Source organism: Micromesistius poutassou, assembly GCF_964030765.1.
Source record: "Micromesistius poutassou genome assembly, chromosome: 17".
NCBI classification, from domain to species: domain Eukaryota; kingdom Metazoa; phylum Chordata; class Actinopteri; order Gadiformes; family Gadidae; genus Micromesistius; species Micromesistius poutassou.
In genome coordinates this window covers 14,411,222-14,433,586 of record NC_140287.1, presented here as the reverse complement: position 1 = coordinate 14,433,586, position 22,365 = coordinate 14,411,222, and the positions used below count along the sequence as shown (strand labels likewise).

The 22,365-nt window shown below is 42.0% G+C and overlaps 5 protein-coding genes across 8 annotated transcripts in view; 3 read left to right on the top strand and 2 right to left on the bottom strand.

The window, feature by feature from the left end:
- The window catches only part of fancm (FA complementation group M), a 35,571-nt gene extending 18,739 nt beyond the window's left edge, over window positions 1-16,832 (bottom strand). Inside the window, exons 1-5 of one of the 3 annotated variants that reach the window (XM_084482036.1) lie at window positions 16,700-16,832; window positions 16,228-16,387; window positions 9,735-9,907; window positions 9,554-9,631; window positions 9,154-9,312 (exon numbers count right to left, since the gene is read on the bottom strand). In XM_084482036.1, coding sequence (XP_084338162.1) covers window positions 9,154-9,312; window positions 9,554-9,631; window positions 9,735-9,836 — 339 coding nt within the window. In that variant the 5' untranslated portion in view covers window positions 9,837-9,907; window positions 16,228-16,387; window positions 16,700-16,832. Of the gene's footprint in view, window positions 1-9,153; window positions 9,313-9,553; window positions 9,632-9,734; window positions 9,908-10,049; window positions 10,838-16,227; window positions 16,388-16,699 lie in introns of those variants that run through there. The other 2 variants (XM_084482034.1, XM_084482035.1) reach the window with 2 other exon arrangements.
- soul3 (heme-binding protein soul3) lies at window positions 202-7,713 on the top strand. The gene is made up of 6 exons (XM_084482039.1): window positions 202-386; window positions 494-744; window positions 2,971-3,065; window positions 4,550-4,691; window positions 5,030-5,213; window positions 5,479-7,713. Exons 2-6 carry the CDS (start codon window positions 519-521, stop codon window positions 5,648-5,650), a joined length of 819 nt encoding a protein of 272 aa, XP_084338165.1. The 5' UTR covers window positions 202-386; window positions 494-518; the 3' UTR covers window positions 5,651-7,713.
- iqcc (IQ motif containing C) lies at window positions 10,908-13,289 on the top strand. Its single transcript, XM_084482040.1, has 5 exons — window positions 10,908-11,120; window positions 11,407-11,550; window positions 11,635-11,980; window positions 12,404-12,525; window positions 13,175-13,289. Exons 1-5 carry the CDS (start codon window positions 11,073-11,075, stop codon window positions 13,208-13,210), a joined length of 696 nt encoding a protein of 231 aa, XP_084338166.1. The 5' UTR covers window positions 10,908-11,072; the 3' UTR covers window positions 13,211-13,289.
- Window positions 14,269-19,371, top strand: dcdc2b (doublecortin domain containing 2B; the record flags this gene model as incomplete). Its single annotated transcript, XM_084482037.1, has 14 exons — window positions 14,269-14,555; window positions 14,899-14,950; window positions 16,025-16,095; window positions 16,272-16,403; window positions 16,702-16,833; window positions 16,988-17,015; window positions 17,133-17,198; window positions 17,363-17,510; window positions 17,656-17,768; window positions 17,992-18,063; window positions 18,330-18,443; window positions 18,540-18,608; window positions 19,029-19,169; window positions 19,279-19,371. 14 exons carry the CDS (start codon window positions 14,269-14,271, stop codon window positions 19,369-19,371), a joined length of 1,518 nt encoding a protein of 505 aa, XP_084338163.1.
- On the bottom strand, window positions 19,017-21,567 carry tmem234 (transmembrane protein 234). Of its 2 annotated transcripts, XR_014638740.1 has the most exons (6): window positions 21,459-21,567; window positions 21,088-21,239; window positions 20,920-20,986; window positions 20,702-20,794; window positions 19,717-20,305; window positions 19,017-19,085 (listed from the first exon to the last, which is right to left on the bottom strand). XR_014638740.1 is itself a non-coding variant. In XM_084482041.1 (5 exons), exons 1-5 carry the CDS (start codon window positions 21,469-21,471, stop codon window positions 20,193-20,195), a joined length of 438 nt encoding a protein of 145 aa, XP_084338167.1. In that variant the 5' UTR covers window positions 21,472-21,567; the 3' UTR covers window positions 19,657-20,192. The 2 variants fall into 2 exon arrangements, 1 of the variants encoding a protein (XP_084338167.1); XM_084482041.1 differs by lacking the exon at window positions 19,017-19,085 and having other exon boundaries at window positions 19,657-20,305.
- Between the last annotated feature and the right edge of the window lie 798 nt (window positions 21,568-22,365).

Sequence of the window (22,365 nt, the reverse complement as noted above, 5' to 3'; positions counted from 1 at the left end):
TAAATCTTGTTAGAAATACATTATATTGAAATTAACGACTTTGCGATCAACACATTCATCGAAATCACGGTTCAAATGATGATGTTCGGTGGCTGGACTGTTATTTATTAAGCTGACAAAGGGGCGGGGTCAGCTGCAGACAGCAGAGTCACGTGGTTCGCCCTCGTCTCCTATAAACATCCAAACCTTCCTGACCACGGAAAGTGTCACACACTGCTCTTAAAGAGATTCGTTTGTTATTATTCTCCGCTTTGATTCTCGCAAGAATATAGAGGAAGAAAAAGCTAATTTCTATTCAAAAATAATGATGGCTCAATGCGCGAGGATAATCCACGTACTGCCTTGTTTTCTCAGTCATGACGTTGTCGTATCCCGACGCTGAAAAGGTTTACAAATATACGTTTTATTAATTCCAAAATTGTAACAGTGCAGAGACCATTACAATTTTGTTGGAAATAAAACGTTTATCTTGCAGCATTTTTTTTTTTCCTAGTCGAGGACTCCTCTGGAAAAAAATAATGGACCGAGGTGGATGCCAGTTAAGTGGCGGTGGCGGTGGGCCCGAGTCCGAATCTGGGAATGGGATGATCTCGCTGGAAGACCTCGAGTCGTTCTCGGAAGACCCGCCGTCAGGTACGGGCGGTCTGGATGAAGACACGGAGACCATGGAGGAGGAGGAAGAAGACCGACTGCTGCACTATTGGCAGGACGTCGCAAGGGGTCACCAGGTGGAGGTCCCTCAAGGTATAACCGCTGAGTAAAAAATAGACCTGACAACAACATTGTGGTTAAGCCGTATGTTGCATGCACTGTATGCAAACACGCTGTATTTGACGCTTCGCCGTGGTCTGCACTGTACGCACAGTAAACTTGACACATGGCATCTCTTCGCCTATTTATTTCCTATTGCTGTTGTGTGCACGGTGACCTACTTTTGGAGTTTGAACTACACCCCATATCACAGCAATGTTCCAAACAAAACTTGGGGTTATAGATCGACCCCCCGTTGAAAATACCGTATGCAAACGCGCGGCATTATTAGCAGTCGATTGTAGTGCGTTTCAGTTATCAAATGAAACAAACGACACGTTTAACCATCAGTCTCCAGAGGCGGTACTTATTTAAATGTTTATACATGCGAATAACATTTCATAAAATGTAGAGTAAATCTGGTTTTGAATAACTATTTTAGAGAAGAAGGTGCAGATTTATATTTAATGACATGTAAATCTGGGTCTGAGCCTTTCAGGAAGCCAGAATGGACTTTGTATACTGTAGGCTACACTGCAACAGTAGGTTAATGACTCATTGGTTCACAGGCAAGGACAGACTCGTTTTTTTGGCTGCAGCGTTTCATCATCTGTGCATTAAGAATTATTTCCATTTTTTCCTTGATATTCAGTTAACAGTTAACTGTTACTACTATAACAGTGTGGAATCACATGCAAAGACTTTCTGTCTGAACAGGATTAGCTAGCATGTCTACTGTACCCAGGTCCTGACCCCAATTCCTGTCGTAAGCTAATCAAGTTAACTGGTATATTGTAATTGGAGTGGAATAAAATCCACACATTAGTGACTTGAAAATGTGGTTGATGTTTGTTTTCAGTAAACACACTCTTGAAAGTAAAATACTACCTTGTCAACAAGCATAACATTTCATGGCGCCTCATTCAAAATCATTGACAGCTCATCACAAAGATATCATTGTTCTTCTCTCTTAGATGTATTAAGTGGCTTTGAATGCAATAGAGGGGGGAGAGAGAACACAGTCAGCTGATATGGATGTGTACTAGGGTTAGTCAATCAATACAAAATTCCCTGAGCTACCCACTGGTAGCTCAGGCTACCAGTGGGTAGTGGAGAGGCCATGCTGTACAGCTGCTTGTCTGTCTCCCCCCCCCCCCCCCCGCCCCATATTGAAATTCTAATTAGCTAAACAAAGAACAAGCACTAAAGCATTACCTTGATCCATTCATCTTGCACTTTCCCCTTTGACACAGTTTTGAGCACACTAACAGTTAATTGTTAATTAGTCTGAGTGATTAGCTGCTCAAGACCCCTATTACCAAATTGTATTACCGTCTTCCTTAAAATCTCAGGAGTAGTGAGTGATGCTGTTGCCCAGTCAGTTTTGATGCAACGTACACAGCAACCCAATGGAACACATGCAGTGTCCTCACCCAAACGCCACAAATGTAAATCGCCCTGACATATTGTCAAGGGTTGGGGGGGAAAAAAAGCTGGATTCCTCGCTTCTGCATCAGGTTGACTCAATGGTTCATTTTTCTTTTGTTTTCTATTTTTCTTTTGTTTTCTTAGTGTAATCATGTTAGTGGTACCGTCCAACAGAAGTTTGGTTCAGCCATATTCATATAAATGTCACCTATAAATGTGTCCCTGAGCAAGACACCCTAACTGTTCCTGACGAGCTGTCGCCTTGCATGGTTGACTCCATTGCCGGTGTGTGAATGTGTGTATAAATGGTTGCAAGTTGCTTTGGACCAAAGCGTCTGCAAAATGCCCTACTTCTTTTTTTTTTTTTTTACAATGGGAGATATTGACACCGAACGTTATACATTGACACCCTATCCAATTATGGGCTAGACTACTTGAGAGAAAGGTTGTAGCTTGGTGAAGGTGATGTTGTTGGCATATCAGATCAAAGGATCAGTTTCCGAATGAAGTTATTTCTCCCAAAGTAGCTGGAGTAAAATGAGAGGATGCATTTTCGGTTCCTCTGTTAATGTGACATCTGCATATATTTGACTGTTGACAGTTTGATACCAGATCAGACCAGAGGGTGGAAGAGAACAAATTGTTTGTCACCGCGTATGTGAAAGCAGCCTTTGACCACTACCAGAAACCAAAACTAGTATCTATATATGTTAACATGATACAAAATTAACATGATGTATGTTTACTTATTGGAGCAATACTGTAATAAATGAATGACATCTTTGTTAACAGACATGGCAGAACCGATCCAACAGCTAACAAGTAACAATGAGGGCCGCAGTAACCGAGAGTCCGTCCCGTTCAACATTCTCACACACAAGGAGAAGGTACATGTGTTTACAGACCCCAGTACCACAGACCAATATTTATTCCAAAACATTTATCTATACAGAATTTGTCATGTTTGTTATTGAATTTGTATGTGCCTGTATTTTCTGTTCACTAAACTTCTGTATGTGCAGAGTTGAATAACATCAAGTTATGTAGTGGAATGTGCACAATAGCAAATTGTATGACACATATAATAACATTAGGGGATATTGTCACATATTAGGGCAGCAGCATCTTTTTCCCTGACAACTTCCTCCTGGGAAAAGCCCGGATCTACCCTGCGGGCAATAAGCGAGCTACTAAACTTGAACCAACCTATCTTATACAGCAACTCAACAACAAAGCATGACTGCACAACGGCGAAGGCTATGAGCATATCTTGATATAGAAGCCAAAATACATAACATAATACAAAACGTGCATTTGTTAGATAATGGTAAGATAACTCCAAAACGTTTTTCCTGATCGAAGTTAAGCAGTCCATCCCGGCCAATAGTCGACTATAGTCGTACACCTTTTTTACTTTTCATATTTTCATATTAAAGAAATGTGTGGTGCTAAATCTGAACCACATTAATGACCAAACGATGGCTACCGCCCAATGGCTTCGCTTGAAAGCCCTGACTACTTATTTGGATTAACACCCCCTCCACCTGGGAAAATCCCTCATCTTAAAATAAGCAAGCCATTCTTTTCACACAGAGAACAATGGCCTCTTACAATGGCCAGCCAGCCACCTTCTCCAAGAAGGCTGAATACGTGCACAAACTGCTAAGTGCATTTGACTTTTCATTTAGGTGATCAGAATTATGTCCTGTTGGTATCGCTCACCTTTTAACTAGTGCTGGCTCCTCCCTTCCCCAGTGAGCTTGTGTTCCACGTACAGAGACCCAGTTTCTCCTTAGGGTGCATTTAAATATAAAAAGGCTTAATTGGAAATATAAAAAGGCTTAATTGGTTTAGCCCATGAGTAACATGTTTTGTTGAATGCTGGCCACAGTGGTTCCTCAAGAGTCTGTTTTCTAACTGGATTAATAACGGACCATTTCAGCATTTACAAAGAACAACATTAACAACAGCCTTTCAAATGATTATACTTTCTTTTTAAAGAAGCTCAGGCTTGACAAGTCAGTAAATCACATCATATAACATCATACATCATATAAGATTTATTCTACAAATAAAAAATGCTGGCCAGCCGGTACCTCCTTTTGTTTCCAAGAATCTTTCTATCAACACTCCCATAACCCCTCCCACCCACATAGCAGAGCTACGCAAGTTCATGTCACACTGTTGCACAGCAGGTAGAGTGGACAGTAGGGATGCATTCACAGATTTTCCCTTTTAAAACCAGCTTTAAAAAGTTGTGATTTTAAAGTTGAACATTGTTTGCATTCTTTTGAATGTGGACCATAAAAACGAATAAAGTGGGCACATCACCTCCTTGAACCTCTTTGTTCTCCGATTAATTAATCCGCAGTGCAACGAGTTGCTTTACGAGAAGCGCAGCTATGAGAAGGCGCACTGGGCGTGCATCACGGTGCGGGAGGAGACCTACGAGCAGAGCATCTGCTATGGCTTCATGAGGCTGATGAGGTACATCTGCAAGCAGAACTCCACCGGTGAGTCCACAGCAGACTACCCTCATTGCAGCCTAAGACCCTTGCAGACCCTTCTGGTCTCAGAGGGAGTGGGGTGGAAATATATGCGTTTGGACATTCATCAGACACTGGTTTCCAATCAACAAGTGAGGCTGAGAACAATTAAACAATGAAAACAAAAAAAATAACTACCGTATTTGAAGTTACCCAAAACAAACAAAAGCAGTAGTAGCTAAAGGAATCTAAGAGACGTATTGTATCGTATTGACGATAGAAGACGTATTGTTAAAAATGTTACAGAATTCTGCTAAAAAACACCAAAAAATAGCCTGTTGTTTTTTGTTCCTTCAAACTCTCAGGTGATTACCTGGGAATGAGCCTGCCCATCGTGACAATCATCCACACCGACGAGAACCAGTCTTTGATTTCCCGCGATGTCACCGTCGCCTACTACCTGCCTGCAGACCACCAGGCCCGGCCTCCGCAGCCCACAGACAACGACATATTAATAGAGATCTGGCCCGCCGCTGTGGTGTACACAAGGTGTGTGGAGAACAATAATAAAACACCATCACAGTGTTGGTCCCAAGACGGCTCCTGACAGAAAGGGGAGCATTGGATGTTTGTTGTCCCTTTGATGTTCGAATGGGTTTTCATGGCATATTAAAACCTGTTGCCAGTTGGACCCTAAACCTAGAACCCTAGACCCTAAACAGAGACTAATTAAAAGCAGTTTAAGTGGAAAAAACAGACACTTGAATAGGGATGAATTTGAATTTCACTCTTCCGTCCCGCCGTCACCTTTCAGGCGTTTCACCGGACCCACCAACGAAGTGACCATCATCGATCAGATCCGCGCCATGGCCGAGGTGCTGGACTCCCCGGGTGAGTGTGTCAACGATTCCTTCATCGTGGCGGGCTACACCAACCCTGCTCACGCCAACCGCCAGAACGAGATCTGGTTCATGGAGCGGCGCTGAGGCCATCGTCCGTCCCCAACCTGTCGACTGCTCTTAACCGAGCCCTGCCCTGACCAAGCTCTGTGTAGCCGTGTGGCTAGGAAGGACACACTTTGCTATAGATTCACTTTGTCAACACTCCCCAAAGCAGTTGGGGATTTACATCTGTGATAAGAGTCTGCCATTACCCGGTACAGTGTTCCCATCCTTCTTCTTTGTGTGATCCTTACTTGTAAAACCACGTCAAGACTCCTGACCCGACTATAACTGGGCCACTTTAAGCCTGTAGATGCAGTTTCCAGCCCTGTATGTCCCTATGTCTTGGCACTCTGTTGGCCTTATTCCCTTACTTTTCTCTCTGCAACACGGTACAATGTTTGCTTGTAATTGAGGAGTAAGCACATAAACAAGAGATGAACAACTTTGTTTTAGCCTCCTATTGGAAGAGGTGGTTTTACCTGTACCGTTGTTCATCTGATGTACTACAATTCAATCACACACGGTTTACACTCCGAAATGCACAGAAAACGCTTAATTGTGGTATTCTTAAATGTACAATAGTGGGGTTATATCTGTTCTATATGGGCCAGGAAAACCAGTCCTTCCCTGGCAAACATGGATATATAGCATATATGTAGCTAATAATGCAAAACAGATTGATCAATTTAAAAATCTATCGAAAAGAAAGTCACCAGTATGAATTTCTGAACGGAAGTTGGTAAATATAAATACAAAACGAACATTACTACAAACCAAAAGCTGATAAATTCAGTCCTTTCTAATTGCAGTACGACAATCAAAACATGCTGTATTTAATGGGTTTGGTTTATTTTCAAAAGTCAATGCATTCCTTTATTTGCACATACCTTTTACCTATTTCTAATGTTTGTCATTATGTATGCACAACTGTGTACCTACTTAAATAAAACTGCCACTAGAGTAGAAACTACTTAAAAAATATATTTTTTTCAGTCCAAGAAAAATGCATAACTCAACAAGTGGCAGTTATGAAAATATAAATTATTTTTATCTATACAGAAAGATTGTATAATCTAACAAACCAATGTAAACAATAACAAAGTATCAAACTATATTTTCAAAAAAAACTATATGGAGGATATTACAGACTACTGTTTGAATTTGCAGTCATGGTTAACAAAGCCATATAAGAATGTCAGTGAAATCAATGCAACCATCGGATGAACTCAAATCTCCACTGTGTGAAGACTTGTTCATTAAAATAATGTAACATAAAACGTAACAACAACCAGCAATTCCAAGGCATATATCCAAATATTCTGTAGATATGCATACAATATTGTTGAAAAGAAAATGTGTCTATCAGCCCATCTGACCCCCCTGGTCTATTTCCATGCCTATCCTGTGAATAAAATGGTGATCGGGATCTGGTCTTAATGCAAGGTAGAAGAGACAGGCAGCTTAAATGCAAAATATATAATCTTTTATTCCTCTACTGGTAGTGCTAGTGAATTTTAAATGTACGCTGTTTGAATCTTAAGACCACTATAATTGGCATATTCTACATATGTGCTATAGACAAGTGAATGAATTTGATTTAAACTTCAAACTAGATGGTTTGTTTTTTGCTTTTAGTTTATATAAGCTTATTTGTATGTGATTGGCAATAGTGGGTAAATTCAGCAGCAAGAAAACAATGTGGCTTTCTTTGTTGTGTTCAAATGCAAGAAAATGCTTGTTTTCTTTTGGCAAATATATTGATATTGTATTGTATTTGCCTCATCATTGTGTAATGAATGCTTGGTGCATCACCACTATTTAAAAAAGTGAAATAAAAGAAAATGGCACCACTTTCTGGCACAACTAGATAGTGCATGCTTTTCCGGGTTTACTGCAGCATACCCTTCATGCTCATCTAAAGGTTCTACTCCAGCCAAGTGCTTCAGATGATATAGACCAGGCTAAATTTGAATAATCTACCAACAATGTGCAGCACCCCGAGGGAGACAATCTGGGAAGTATGGTTTGGACCTTGACTAGGATTAGGATCACAAACTAAAAACCACCAAATCCACTACTTTACTCTTTGGACATGTGATATAGCATTGTCTCTTCCCAAAGTGACAAGAGTAGGACTCGGGTTACTATAGTGACTGTAACAGGATAGAAAGACACAATGTACAGTGTCTCCTCTTCACTGTACAATATTGGGACTGTCCCAGAGGCAGGGTCCAAAATGTACTTTCAGAATTGTGTCCCTTTACCTGCTGGAGTTCAGAAATGTACTAGCGATTGTTTTAAAATGAAACTATTTTTTCACCTATCTGTCAAATGTATCCACCATTGGCTGTTGGCAGGTGTTACAACCCTGCCCAGAGGAACATTACACAATAAGATAATACCACCTTTCCAAACTCTATCTGAACGGAATAAATAGTTCAAAGGAGGGCCAAATGTTTAAAAATGAATGTGTATCAATTAAAATATGCCAAGGAAAAAAAGTTACAAATTACTAATTGTTATTGGTATGGAATATCATCAACAGTACATATCATTACACACATACTGTATACAATACACAATACTGCAACTTGGCATGTGGACTGAATGTCAGAGGTGTCACAGAGATGTTGAAATTACACCCTAAATCCACGGCGTCTCTCTGGGACCACCCAAAACCTATTCTGCCGGGATGCCATCAAACTATAACAACTCATGTATCCACTACAGAGCTTCAAGGCCATTATAATTAACATAATCTTCTGACAACATAGTAGTATTCCCCAATGTGCAATGTTTACCTTCATTTCTGTTTTTATCGGTTAGGTCAAAATAACCACAATGTTTCATATGAAATAGTAATAAGCCGAGAAGACGAACAGACAAACAGAGAAATAAACCAACTCACCATTAGAACAAACTACAAACTTTCTTTGGGGGTGGATTTGTAACAAGTCCGACAACTACAGTCATTGCAATCCTACCACCCAGATAAAACTGATAACTGTTGGTGGCCAGTGGACCAATTCGCACCACAGAGTTGATTTCTCTAATGATGACTCGGACCAATTGAGTCTAGTTGACGACCATGGAAACAGACAACCCAATGGCACCCAGGGGGAGCACTTCAGGACATGATCACTTTCTAGCCTTATAACTAGTGCTGTCAAACGATTAAAATATTTAATCGCAATTCATCGCATTAATGTCACAGTTAACTTGCGATTAATCGCACATTTTTATCTATTCTAAATGTCCCTTGATTTCTTTTTGTCCCATTATTTTTTCTCATTTTAATGCTCTTATCAACATGGAAAAATGGATCGGCTTGCTTTGTGCAAATGTTTTTTTTATTGAAAACAACATTGCCATATACTGTAGTGTTCAATTTCACACTAACATTCTCACTTGGAGCAGTCCTTCACACTTAAAATAAATAATAATCAAATAATCTCTCAGACAATGTAACACTGTCCAATTATAAAAGGGTAAAAAAGGTCGAAAGGTCTGTGTTACACCAAGAATGAAAAAGAAGAAGGCCCTACCTGCAGGTACCGTGCCTGCTGAGCTGCGAGGGTCTCCCCCAAGGGGACCACCACCTTCTCAAGGGTGCGCTGGTGAGTGTGGGCCTGGATGTCAGGACTGGCCTCTGAGCGCAGCTCGATGTGGGAGATCAGCAGGTTGGAGATCACCTGCTGCACAGCCTGCAGGGGGGGAGGAGTGGAGGAACGTGTGTAGAATAGATGTACATTATTAGGAGGAGGAGAAATGTGTAGAATAGATGTAAATTATTGAAGAGGAGTGTAGAATAGATGTAGATTATTAGGAGGAGGAGGACCAACCAGGGTCCTGAAGATGGGGAAAGAAAGACAATCAGGCAGACTTGGAGAGAGTGACGCTCACGGTCAAACAGACAGACAGACAAGCATGTGGTGGTCTACACACCTTAGAGTCTCCCCCAGGTGTGGCACTTAGAGCAAGGATCCGAAACTGCTGCGTCTGAGAGCACAGCTGCCGGACAACCTGAGAATGTATGGGGAAACAAAATGCGGGCCCATGTGAAATCCAACCTCAGCTCACCCAGTACACATTATTCTCCCAGTTGTCATGCAGCAATGACACATACCTGACAGTAAGCTTGGTTGCCCAGTGCCTTGTGCGCCTCGTCGATGACCACACACTTGACCTGCAGTGCGGGACAGGTTTCCCTCGACAGGTCATTGACCATCACCTGGGGCGTGAGGAAGAACACCCGCCGGGACTTCCACAGCTCCTGCCTTTGCCCCGCCGCAGTGCTCCCTGGGAAATGGAGTTTCATCATGTACTTACTTCTTGTAAGTAACAGAGATTGCTCAACAATTGGGACTTAAGAATCAGGAGACCATGGTGTGTGTGTGTGTGTGTGTGTGTGTGTGTGTGTGTGTGTGTGCAATCCTCATACCTGTCAACTCAGCCATGTGTGTCTGTGGGATACCCATCACTTTATAACAGGCCTCAATTTGTTGAGCTACAAGGGGCTTGGTTGGGGCCATGAACACAATCTTCCCTGACGGGTACCAGCGATAGAAATTGTACATGACAACAGCAGCTATAAACGTCTTTCCCAAACCAGTGGGAAGACATACTAGGGTGTTCTGGAACAAGGCAGCCTCCGATATCTTCAGCTGGTATTCTCTGATGGGGAAGTTGGTAGGATAGATCCAAACTGTAGCCGATGAGCTATCAAAACCAGGAAAGTCTGGATTGTACCGTCCACTTGGACAAAGTGGAGAGGCGGCAACTTCTTCAGTTGCATGTTTTTTGTCATCTTGGGCAGCAGCGGCATCCGTTTGCAATGACTTCTCAGCTTCATAGACAGCAACTAACAATAGGTCATCGTCGTCATCTTCATCAAGTTCTTGGGCGTCCTCCATCCTTGCTGCTGTGTGCACTGGCCCCGAACCCTGACCGATCTCACCCCAAAGCGAACTGCGAGAAGGTAAAGCTTGTCCATTCACCCGTTGTTGCTGTTGTGTCTTTGCTGTCTCCACAGTGTGTGTGTCTGTTGTGTTCCTTTGAAGAGGCCGTTTAACAGTTTTCCTGGCATTGTGTTTGGTTGGAATGGGCTTGTTCTGAGGAGCAGATCCACCCCAAGCCTGGAACAAAGTTCTTTGATTGTTCCCACCACTCATTTTGGCTTGATACTACAGTATACAACTTCATGAGATATCATGTTTGAGCAGACCGCGGCAAATTACAAAACGAAACATAGCCGAGGATGTACTTCCGGCTACGTCACTGCAGCCTTTCTTCCGGAAATACTTTTATGTCGGTTGACATGGATAATCCAAACTCTTTATTAGTATTTTTAAGGTTAATATAGTATATGTAACATTTTTATTTAACACAAGCTTAGTGCATGTATTTTAGACAGCCTGCTGTTTATTTGCTGTCCATCTTAACACCGTAATGCTAACGTGTTACCATGGTAATGGAGAGGAAAAAGGCAGAGAAGATATTTACTCATTTTCAGGTAATTCCTTTCAAAAGTACATTGTAGTAACAGTAAACTATTACCAAGTTGTCCATATGACATTGGTACTGCATGATATTTCGTTGTTTGTGCTCTCGCTTCGTATGGGGTTCATACATTAACAGTTATCTATACAACTATGTCAATTTAGGAATATGATGCTAAGTTCAGCATAAAAAGCATTAGTTTGCTTATTAAATAACCAATGTTTAACTAACTTTGACCAATTGTGAGCTTAATAAGCGATCTCGAAAGGACTTTCATCACTGTGCTTTCTCTTCCACAGGCGCGTGCCCGCGGCTACCTGTTGAGGAGAGAGGTCAGGAATGCACGCGCAGACTTTGAAGACATTGTGACAGAAATCGAGGGGAGCCTGAACCATTTACAGTGGAGTGATGCAATCCTTTCCATCCCCCGCTTCACAAACACTGTATGTTTTAGATCAGATCACTGCATTATTCCTACACATTTCAGCACACTGAATATTTAAAATGTTCCTGTTTTGACTCCACAGGATGGTCCCTTGCCAAGAAACACTTCTAGCAAGCCAGCGCCTGCACCTAAACCACACTGTTTTGAGACACATCTCCCTGAACATCGGTTGGACAAAACTGAAGGAGAACCACATCAACAACTATTTACAGAGAAAATCGAGGCAGAGAGAGATGGTTTGCACTTCCAGAAACAGCCCCCTCCGCCCAGGGGGTGTTCTCCAGCTCTCCCTGCCGGAGGACTGGACCAGAGACAAGCTGATGTCAGTCACTCACACCACGACGGTCGGGGGAGCATAGGAGACTCCACCGACTCCACAATGTGGAGACGTGAAGAGCTGGACACAGGCTTCCCTCCAACTCAAAGAGGTGAGATGCTAACATTGGAGGGTCTGTCCATGGCTGTGAAAGGTACCCTTAACTGTCGATCATTATTCCATGATGTGGGTGAGCAGGATAGTTTAGTAGTGGCTATGGTGTAATTTCCCTCCCGGCAGAACACAACTTAGGTCTGAACACCAATTTCCACTACCTACCTGTAGCTAGGCATCGCATATTTGAATTCAATGCAATTTTCTTCTATGGAGTACCATCTCCTGAATTACTCATTGGTTAGTAAGTAAAAAAAAAAAAGTAGTAGGCCTAGATGGTCCATAGTGGTACTCATTTGATTTAAGTCTAGATGCAAGTAGGTTGTTGTAGGAGTTTCATGGACCTACTAGTGTCTCTCTGAACCACTTGTCTCAACAGTATAGCGACACAACGCTTACTGACATGTCATGGTTCTTCCAGGTCCCCTGCAGCACCACTTGGCCCAAGATGTCCCGCTCACACAAGAAGCCCTGCGTCTCCATAGAAACACCCTGTCCATGGAGTTGTTGTGGCTCCAACAGGCCATCACCAGCAGGAAAAAGGTAAAATAAACGATAATAATGAGTCATGTAGTGTGTGAGCAGTGGCAGCTTTGGGAAAATACACGGTAGATTGATATAATAGACCACCAGCATTATTAATAAAGATCATTATTTGATCATTTGATTTAATAATTTTTTATATCAAATTGACATCCTGATATTTGATGTATCGTAACAAGGCGATGATAAAAAAAAAAAGAGATTTATTTTGACTTTATGCATAATATAATCAAGAGTCCTATTGTCACAAACCATATTGCACAACAGCCATTCAATATCCTATTGTTGTGACATTGTATTGTACTGTCACTCTCCTTAAACGAGTTCCAAGCAGTATATCAGAGCATGGCGTGGACTGAGCTAGCCTGTAAAGTAAAACCCTGTCCAACATGCGCAGGACAACAAGGGTACCATCATAGTACACGTCTATCGAGCATTCCATCCTGGTTCCTATCCTCTATTGCGCTTCAGACCATGTTAATTAAATGTTCTCGCCAATATCAGTTGTCAACGTGTCAGTGTATCAGCTCACTGGCCGTACTCTAATCCTTTTGGTTACGTAGGATATGATCTGTCAGCGAAGCACTTGGGTTTGTTTTTAATGGTTTGCACCCCCTCTCTCCCCACCACCTCTTCTTCATCTCTGCAGTACTTGTCCCTGAAGCAGTGGCTGTCTGCTACCTGACACAAGATGGAACCAGGTCACCGGAACTACACATCATCCTTTCCGAATTGTGTGTGTATGTGTTTGAACAATAAAGAAGCCGTTTTATAAATCCTGTCTGTGAAATATTTTTGCACAAATGCTTGTTTCATAATGAATTGAACATAACCTCTGTATCTGATGTTGCTATGAAACAAAATCATATTTTTTAAGTATCATATCACGTCGAGATAGTAATACTACTAATTTGCAGTCTTCTATTTGCATGTCATCCCATATAGTTGCGTTTATTTATGTATTAAACCCATAATTTGAAGTTGTGTTTTATACATGCACATATTGAATACCAGAGTCATCCAGACATGTTTATTTACTTTTTTACTGTCACATTTATTTTGGTCAACAACAGCCCAAGGATGTGTGATAGGTTTGTTATCTTTTTCTCTCTCGCTCACACACACACACTCACTCTCACTCTCTCATTCTCTTGTTCTCTCTCTCCCTCTGGCTTTTGTTGTGGTTGCGGCCGCTGATGGTTTGGCCCACAAAGCCAGTCTTTGCTGGCCCTGCTGCCATGGCAACCAGGAAATACTCAACAGTCGTCAGTGGAGTGGTGTGTGTCCTTGTGTATGTATGTGTGTGTGTGTGTGTGTGTGTGTGTGTGTGTGTGTGTGTGTATTCGTGGGAGAAAGAGAGACACCGAGAGATAGGAGCGTGGCGTGTCCAGACAGACTACAATAGGTAAAGAAAAACAAGGAACCAATTTGACCTTTTTTGATGGAATTTTGGATTCTATGGTTGATCTTTTGCCAGGTTGTGCAGCGTCAAAATACGTGGCGGCTTACAGCTGGTGTGCCTTTACAGTTATTGTATGTAGGATATAGTGGTAGATGCTGGAGAATGTGTGTATGTGTATGTAATGGTGGATAAATGTGTATCCTGTGTGTGTCTACAGTGTGTGTGTGTGTGTGTGTCTGTGGAGGCTTGTGGGAGAAGACAAGGGAACTATAAAAATTGCCTTTCCGAACTGTGGCTGCCCATGTTTACAGAGGTGTCTTGCCCCCCCCTGTCCCCCCAAGATGGCAGAAGCTACCAGCGGAGGGACGTCCCTCCTCCCCCCAGTGAAGAGCGTGATGGTCTACAGGAACGGAGACCCCTTCTACTGTGGGCGGAGGTTTGTGGTCAACCAGCGACAGGTGGCCACCATGGAAGCCTTCTTGAACGAGGTGACCCAGAACATAGGGGCTCCCCTGGCCATCCGGAACCTGTACACCCCCAGGCACGGTCACCGGGTGGGCCAGTTCCAGGACCTCAGCACAGGAGGGCACTATGTCGCCGCTGGCTTTGAGCGCTTCAAGAAATTAGAGTGAGTAGCGGGAGAAAATATTGTATATATGTTGGAAACTATTTTATGGTTTCTTGTTAGTTTTTTTTTTTTTTTACTATTTTTATGTAACGATTGTATATGTTTGGGTTTTCGTCCCACATATACTGTCACCTCTCTTAGTTCATTGCTCAGTAAAGCTGGGTTTTTTAAGCAAGTGTATTGATCTCAGATTCCTAACAGTCTGAGTCTGATGTTTTGTGTGCTGTCTTTGTACTATTTTAACACGGATGGAATCTTTGTTGTGTTGTCACTGCATACAAATGAGAATACATGGTCTTGCTCCTAAAATAAGGAATAATATGATTGTTTTGTTTATATACAGTTACCTGAACACAGGATTGAAAAAACCTTTGGTTGCCCGTGAAGGAACTCAGGTAAGGTGTGATTTTCAATGTAAGCTTTCAGGTGTTTATTTTAGACTTGAACGGAACAGTCCATAACTGATTCATCTCAGCCTAACCAGGAAGTACATATCTGTAAATTGCTGAAATGTGGCGGGTCAATTTTTGAGTTAATGCCTTCAACAAGTCACATATTTTAATCTAATCTACTGTAATCAAACTTGTTTTGATACATATTAATAGCACTTGGATGTGAGTTATTTTTTGTGTTCATGGTTTAACCGCATGGTGTGTGCGTGAACGTATGTGTCTCAGCACGCACTTACTGTGTTCATACGCATTATACCTTGACTAACCTACTTTAATAGCCTACTAAGAGATATTAGTAAGCTATTAAAACTTTGAAGGCAATTTGAAACCATTCAAAGCCCTCCCAATCCAAGCCATGTGTGGTTCCATGAGGACAAAGGTTTTAGAGCAAATAAAGTATTAAATTCATCAAATAAATCCATCAAATCTCAGTTGATGATTAAATTGTTTTTGCAGTACAGTAATGAGGTACTGCTATGCCGATAGGGCGGCAGTGTGACTTGGGTGTGTGGGTAGCCGTGCCCAAGCTCATTAGAGCCGGCTGCTTAACATGCAATGTGAAACAATGCATCCGCTCCCCATGCACTAGTATTATATTCTGTGTGTACATGCCTGGGCAAGCCTTAACACCCAGCCACTAACGCCGTCCTCTCTGCTGGGATGTACTGGCATTAACCAGCGTGTGTTGCCTCCCTCCTATGGAGACCCTAACGACTGTGATTGTTTCTGTTTGGTGGTGGATGGATTCACCGCAGAGCTCTGCGTAGACCTTCAAGGGCAGTCTAGTGTCGACCTCCTGGAATGAGATCGTTTAGTTGTGATGTTGCCATAGATACAGTGCTGGAATGCACCATGAGAGGAATACTCAAAAGCTAATACATGGCAAATGAATCGTAATCGGAAAAGTGTAACGACAATACATTTCGGTAATTGACTGTTGTACAGGATCATTCTAAGGTTGTCCTCAATATTATAACATTATCACTTGTACGATAATGTGTATAATGTCCACTACAGGCAAGGGTAAACCAGAAGCCCAACGTCTCAGCCAAATGGAGGAAGTTCATACCGATACCTTGCATCATACAGTGAGTTCTTAAAACTACAACACACACACACACACACACACACACGCACACACACACACACACACACACACACACACACACACACACACACACACACACACACACACACACAAACGAAGCACATGCACTCACACGTGAAGCGAGAAGATGAAGAGGAGGTTGTATGTCTTCTGCAGTGTTTTCCGTAATGGTGATCTGCTGTGTCCACCGTTCCGGTTCATCATCCCCCGCAGCATGCAGCATGACCTGGAGCAGGTCCTCCGCATGGTCACTGAGAAGGCAAGCCTGCGGACTGGGGCGGTCCGCAGGTCAGTGGTCCACAAACAAACACACACACACACACACATTCCACAAACGTAGCTAGACACACAGGGGGATACAAGAGGCCATAGAGGCGTAGGGATGCCGTTTTTTCGTACCAGCCCATTTTATTTAACTGTTTACATTATTAATATCCCCATTTTGTTCTCCATATTAACTTTCTTTATTGTACACTTTTATCTGTGTATGTTTTTTATCTGTTATATATTATTTTGTGACCATTTGTTACTCACTACAACACATGAACGTCTGTCTAAAACATGCAGCCGTGTGTGTCACTCACAGGTTGTGTTCTCTGGATGGAGCCACCGTGTCCATGGGGGAAAAACTGGAGACGGGCCAGTGCTACGTCGCCGTGGGAACCGAGAGGTTCCGGAAGCTTCCGTATGTCGAGCTGTGGCTTTCAAAAGTGCAGAGGTAAAAAAACCACCATGGTGTGTTTCAACGAAATCATGGTCTGTGTGACCAGAGGCCCAGAAAGATAAATACCAATCTTATTCTTGGAAACATGCCTTTGAGAAAGGCAGCTGTAACTTTAAAATATATTTGTTTTTATTATATTGTTTTGTAGAAATAAACGGATGGGAAAAAGAGCTGAGGTAATTGTTGGTTTTCCATTCTTTACTCAACACAACCCAATGTCACCATCTATGTTAAAACTGTATTTTAGTAAACACATATATAAAGATAGGACATCTAAATTGTGGTGCCTTCAGATGATGAAGCCAGCAACTGGTCCTGAGGACCGGTTCAGTGACTACGCTCTCCTGGATTCCCCACTGGTACGAAACCATCACTCATTATTTATCCCCCCCCCCCCCCCTTTTAGGGTTAGGGTTGGCATTTCCAACAACCAATCACATATTCATGAGGCTCATTCTATGCTTTAAATTTCTAAGTGTCCATCTTTGTCACGTGTGTTTTTGCACCATCTTTACCGCGACAGGCCGACGGTCGCAGGGTGAAGTCTTCGGGGGACGAGGCAACGGAGGCCGGAATTCCCCCAGCCAATCAGAGCAGGGTGATTGCTGAGGATCCCGTCAGGATCCATAGGGACCAGGGACAACCCAGGGCACCGGTCCGCAACGGACCAGGTAAGGACCCCCGGGAAAACTCAAAACTTGTGTGTATAAGCTTACACACATGCCCTCACACTTGCGCACTTGCTAGCACAAACAAGCCCATTAGGATACACACTGAATATGTGCCGGCTGGCTGACGTCCGCCTCCTTCGTCCAGAGCAGACCAACAGCTTGCACTACAAGGCAGGCAGGAGGCGCAGGGAGGAGGTGCGAGGAGCCAAGGAGGTGCAGGAGGATGAGAACACACACACAGAGCTTCCTGTGGACCAGGTAACCCCCCCCCCCCCCCCACCCGATGGAACCCCCTAAAAGGAAATTAGCTTGGTATGTTAGTGCAAGGAGAAGTAGACTTATAACATAAATAAAAAGACATACGTTTCAAAATATAGTAATAGGAGTGTAAAAATTAATCTAAAATAAGTATACAATTACAAATATATAGATATGCAAATGAGAACCCCTGAACTCCACATAACTCCATCTTTGTCACCAGAGAGTAGCAGAAGTGGTGGAGGATGAAGAGCAAAGCCACGATGCTGTTGTTCAGCCTCAGAACACCGAGAAGGTGAGCAAGTCAAGTCAAGCCAAGCCAAGGCATACTTCTGGGCTTGTGTCGTATTGAACATCCCACAATTCTCTTAATTGATGGTTTTATCCGGGCAATAAATGAAAAAAAAACATGATCACAATGACAGTAGGTCGATTACACTTCATTTCACCATTGTATCCTGGACAGAGCCTTGGGCTATTGTTGGAATACGTTTAGAATTATAATGCTAAAATGTATTCTAGAATCCAGCTGATAATTGCATTATGGCTATTACATCTCAGCAAATAAATGGAAAGATAAGGACAACAGATGGCTCACCAGAGCACCCCGGATCAAGCACGCCCCCGGAAAGAGATTCCGGCATACAGTTTCAAAATGAAACTCAACTATACCAGGTATTTGCACCGTTAATGCAAGGCTGTGTGTGCATTCACTAAAAGGAGGACAAAAAAAAGATGTATCAATTATTTTGATGCGTTGTCTTTGTGTAGAAGCACCCAGAGCTCAGGATGAGCAAAATGAGCAAGCTACAAGAAGCTGAGCAGCACAAAGGCAGCCAGGTTAAGTGTGGCGGCCGCTTTGTTGTTGTATTGATGTCAAAGAAAATAGGGTGAAAACTCACCTTTTAATGTCTTTTTTTTTGTTGGTCAAATTTGATCATAATTGTCCTCAGTGTGCGAAATACCCTTCAATATTCAGATACTTTTCAAACAAAGTTTTGTTGGAGGGACACAAAATGGCATGTTTTCGTATAATGACCCATATATATATATATACAAAATTTGAGACCCCCTTCAAATTTTGCTTTTGAGGCTTTCAGGGGGTCTCATGGGTTAATCGGCACACTGATTTCGCACACTGCGTATTTCGCACACTGATTGTCCTTACAACTGACAAGTTAAGTCCACAATGTGGTTGCATTCTGTTGAGTGAGTTGATGGTCACCTTGATTAGATCGGACATTTTCCCTCTGCCATCAGGCCGATCTCACGCAAGAACCAACAGCAGCCATTCCAAGGGTGTCTTCCTCCACATCTCTGTCCTCAAGAAGTCGACAGGTCCCAGAGAAAAACGGGGCAGTTGAAGGAGACGGGTCAAGTCCACAATCCCCAAACGCAAAGGTTAAACAAAAAAATAGTCACTGTATTGTAACTTCTAACTACATTTCCACTAGCAGTTATTTTTGGGCTTTTCTGTCATTGGCCTGTTTTAATTGTTGCTTCCCAACAGGTGTCTCTACCAAAGTCCCCGGCAGACATAATGGAAACATCCAAGGGACCAGTGACCAAAAACGGAGGTCCTATCAACCAAATAACTACCTAAAATGTACTGTGTCAATAACGATGACTGCGGAGTGCAAAGTATGACAGACCTATACCTACCTACAACGACCTACACTGGTTAATGCATATTCATATCTGTGTGAAGTATATCTAAAACACAATATTGTGAGTGACGAGACCGATGACTTTATGTTACGACTGTGATGCAGCTATTGACTGGGAAATAGAGAGAGCTGCTGAATATTCATATATCACACTATATATTCATATATATTAAACAAAATGCATATAGAAGGCAGAATGCCCAAAAAACATTTTTATTGAAATAAACAACTATCCAGCAACCACAACATAGCAAAAGCAAAAACATATATAAAAAATATACCTATGTTATGTAAATTGTTCACCATGCTTGTGTTTGCTCTCAACACGGTCACAGATCACAGCAGACACAGCCGCAGTAAGACAGCCCCTGTGAAAAGGCCATGACAGTTTGTTGGTTCGCGTTCAACCCTGTTTTTGTATGTGGTTTCTATAGTGTCTGTATAGATGGCAGTAAAGGCATTTAGTGCCGTAAAGTACAAGTTAACGAGAAAGGAATTCTATTCAGGGGCTGTAAATCTGCTTTAGCGCTGAAGTGAACCCTATGTGAACCTAGGGCTCACCCTATTTAACATGAAAAGTGGGCCAGGGGTGGACCCTAGTCATAGTTTTTTTTTTTTTGTATTTCATCCGAATATTTTGCCAAAAACTATTAAATTCCTTGATCCTTGTTACCTGACGGGGCACCTCCTCACTGGAGGATAAACACATATGAATTATTATAAAGCATGATGATTCACAATCAAAGGGAAGAGGTCCTTATTGAAGAGTGGCCTTGTTCTGTTCACTGATGGCGATGGGCGTGTCACTGATGGAGCTTACGATGCACAGGGTGATGCCCACCATGGTAAGGACCATTCCCCCGACAGCTTCTGAAGAGAGGAGGAGCACATACATATATACATTCAAATCCAGAGGAGAGGAGAGGAGAGATGAACAGGCACTAAGACAGAGATTTTGGATGTGGTTTCATCTTAACTGTGGCTTTAGATCTACTCAGTAGATTTATTGACATTTTGACTTTCCAGTAGGTAATTTATTTCAGATGGGTTTAAGTGTAAAAGTGCATTTGGATCCCATTGTGTCACTGTTTGTTTTCTTTTTTCAAATATAAAGAACTGACTACAATGAAATAGCATAAGCGAGTCTACATACAAGGTACTAATTAAAATGTTTTCAAAATTAGTTATTATAGTCTTAACTAAGCACTATACTCAAACCCAGTAACCAAAGGAAGCTAGAGAAACATTTAAGTGTGTGAAACGTACGTTTGCCTCCAAACTCTTCGCCAAGAATCTTGCCAGTAAGCACAGTTAAAAGGAAAGTGAGGGAGTTGGTCACAGGAACAGCTAGGGATAAATCTGGAAGCACAGAGACAACATTTTAATCTTTTTCCTCACAGTTGTATCTTGCAAGGCCAATAAAAAGTCATACCAATAATAACAATAACACACTGTCAATATTGCATCGAGTTGGCCTATCTTACCTGTTGTGGCCAGGGTGAAATAGAAAACCAAGGACCCCAGCTGGTTCAGAAGGAATGGGACCAAATACTGCATAAGAAAACATGTACAAGTGGAATTAAATCAACTTTAATCGACCAGGCTTTTTTTTTTAACTTCCAACATACGCTCCGATGAACATCCGTGTTTACCTGGAGATTTAGGAATAGGAACTTGACTTCCGCCAGAACTTGTAAAACCTTGTTGGTTCTTTTCACATGTTCTATTCCTTCCGTGCCCCTTTTCAGGAAGGGGTTGGTGCAGCCCCATAATATCGCCACCAGCAAGAGGCACAGGACCTCCACTAAAACACAGTCGTAATCATGCGTCAACCAATGCTCATTTCAATGGCTCCACACGTGTATAATTATTAATAACCGATAATCTGTTTTCGTAAACAGCGTCCCATGATTTTTAACAAGAGACGAATGGCGCTCAAACCATTGGACGTTATTTCAACATGCTTTTGGTTTCCATTACTACAAAGAAATATGGAAACATTTTAGAGATATAATACACTCACCGACTGATACCATTGTGATGTAAACACGGATATAGTTGCGTTCAAGTCACGCCGTTGAGTTAATCAATTGTGATTTCGCAGACTATACAAAAATCGGATTAGCCTTCTAGTTGCACTACTTGCTTACTCGTTTGCCTTAATCTTACCAAAACGCGAAGGTAACCTAAAGCAAATGTCAATTAGCTATTTCGTGGTAAGTAAGTCATATGAATGACTAGACTGTAAGATGAAAATAGCGTTGTCTTGAATGCAGCATTTAATGTTAATACGTTGTAGAATTCAACAACACCAGCAGGTGGTGCCAGAGCTGCAATTCAGTACCCCACCTGTTGCTTGAGTTTCATGAACCTTAATATTACTACCAACATTTGAACTTAAACGGTTTATTTTTTATTATCTCATTTGGATACATAATTCAGAACAAGATAAATACTTACTAACAGGAATTCAGCACAACAGTTTTTCCATGAATGCTCTAATATCTTATCCACATTTTACGGAAATAGCGGTGATGGTTTGGCATGCTCATAGTCAAGATTTCTTAAAAAGAGTAAAGTTTGCAGTGTTTCATCATACAAAAGTTCCAAAAATATATAATTGATGTCATATTCATGTTTAATGTATACAGGTATGGTGTGGTCATTGAACCTTCAGTACACTATATTTCTTCCATCTGCCATTTTTGGTCACGCAAGTAAATAACCCTGGGACAGCAAACCTGCGAGGACACACAAAGGATGATATTGCACAACACATCCAAGTCACCTGCTTACCTTGTGTAATAAATCCCCCTTGGTACACAGACAGTCTAACTATTACATCCTTTCATATTTCTGAACACTGACTGTAGTCTCTATCAACTTACAAATAACATATGTTTATCTTTCGACCAGAAAGTTCTGCTTTT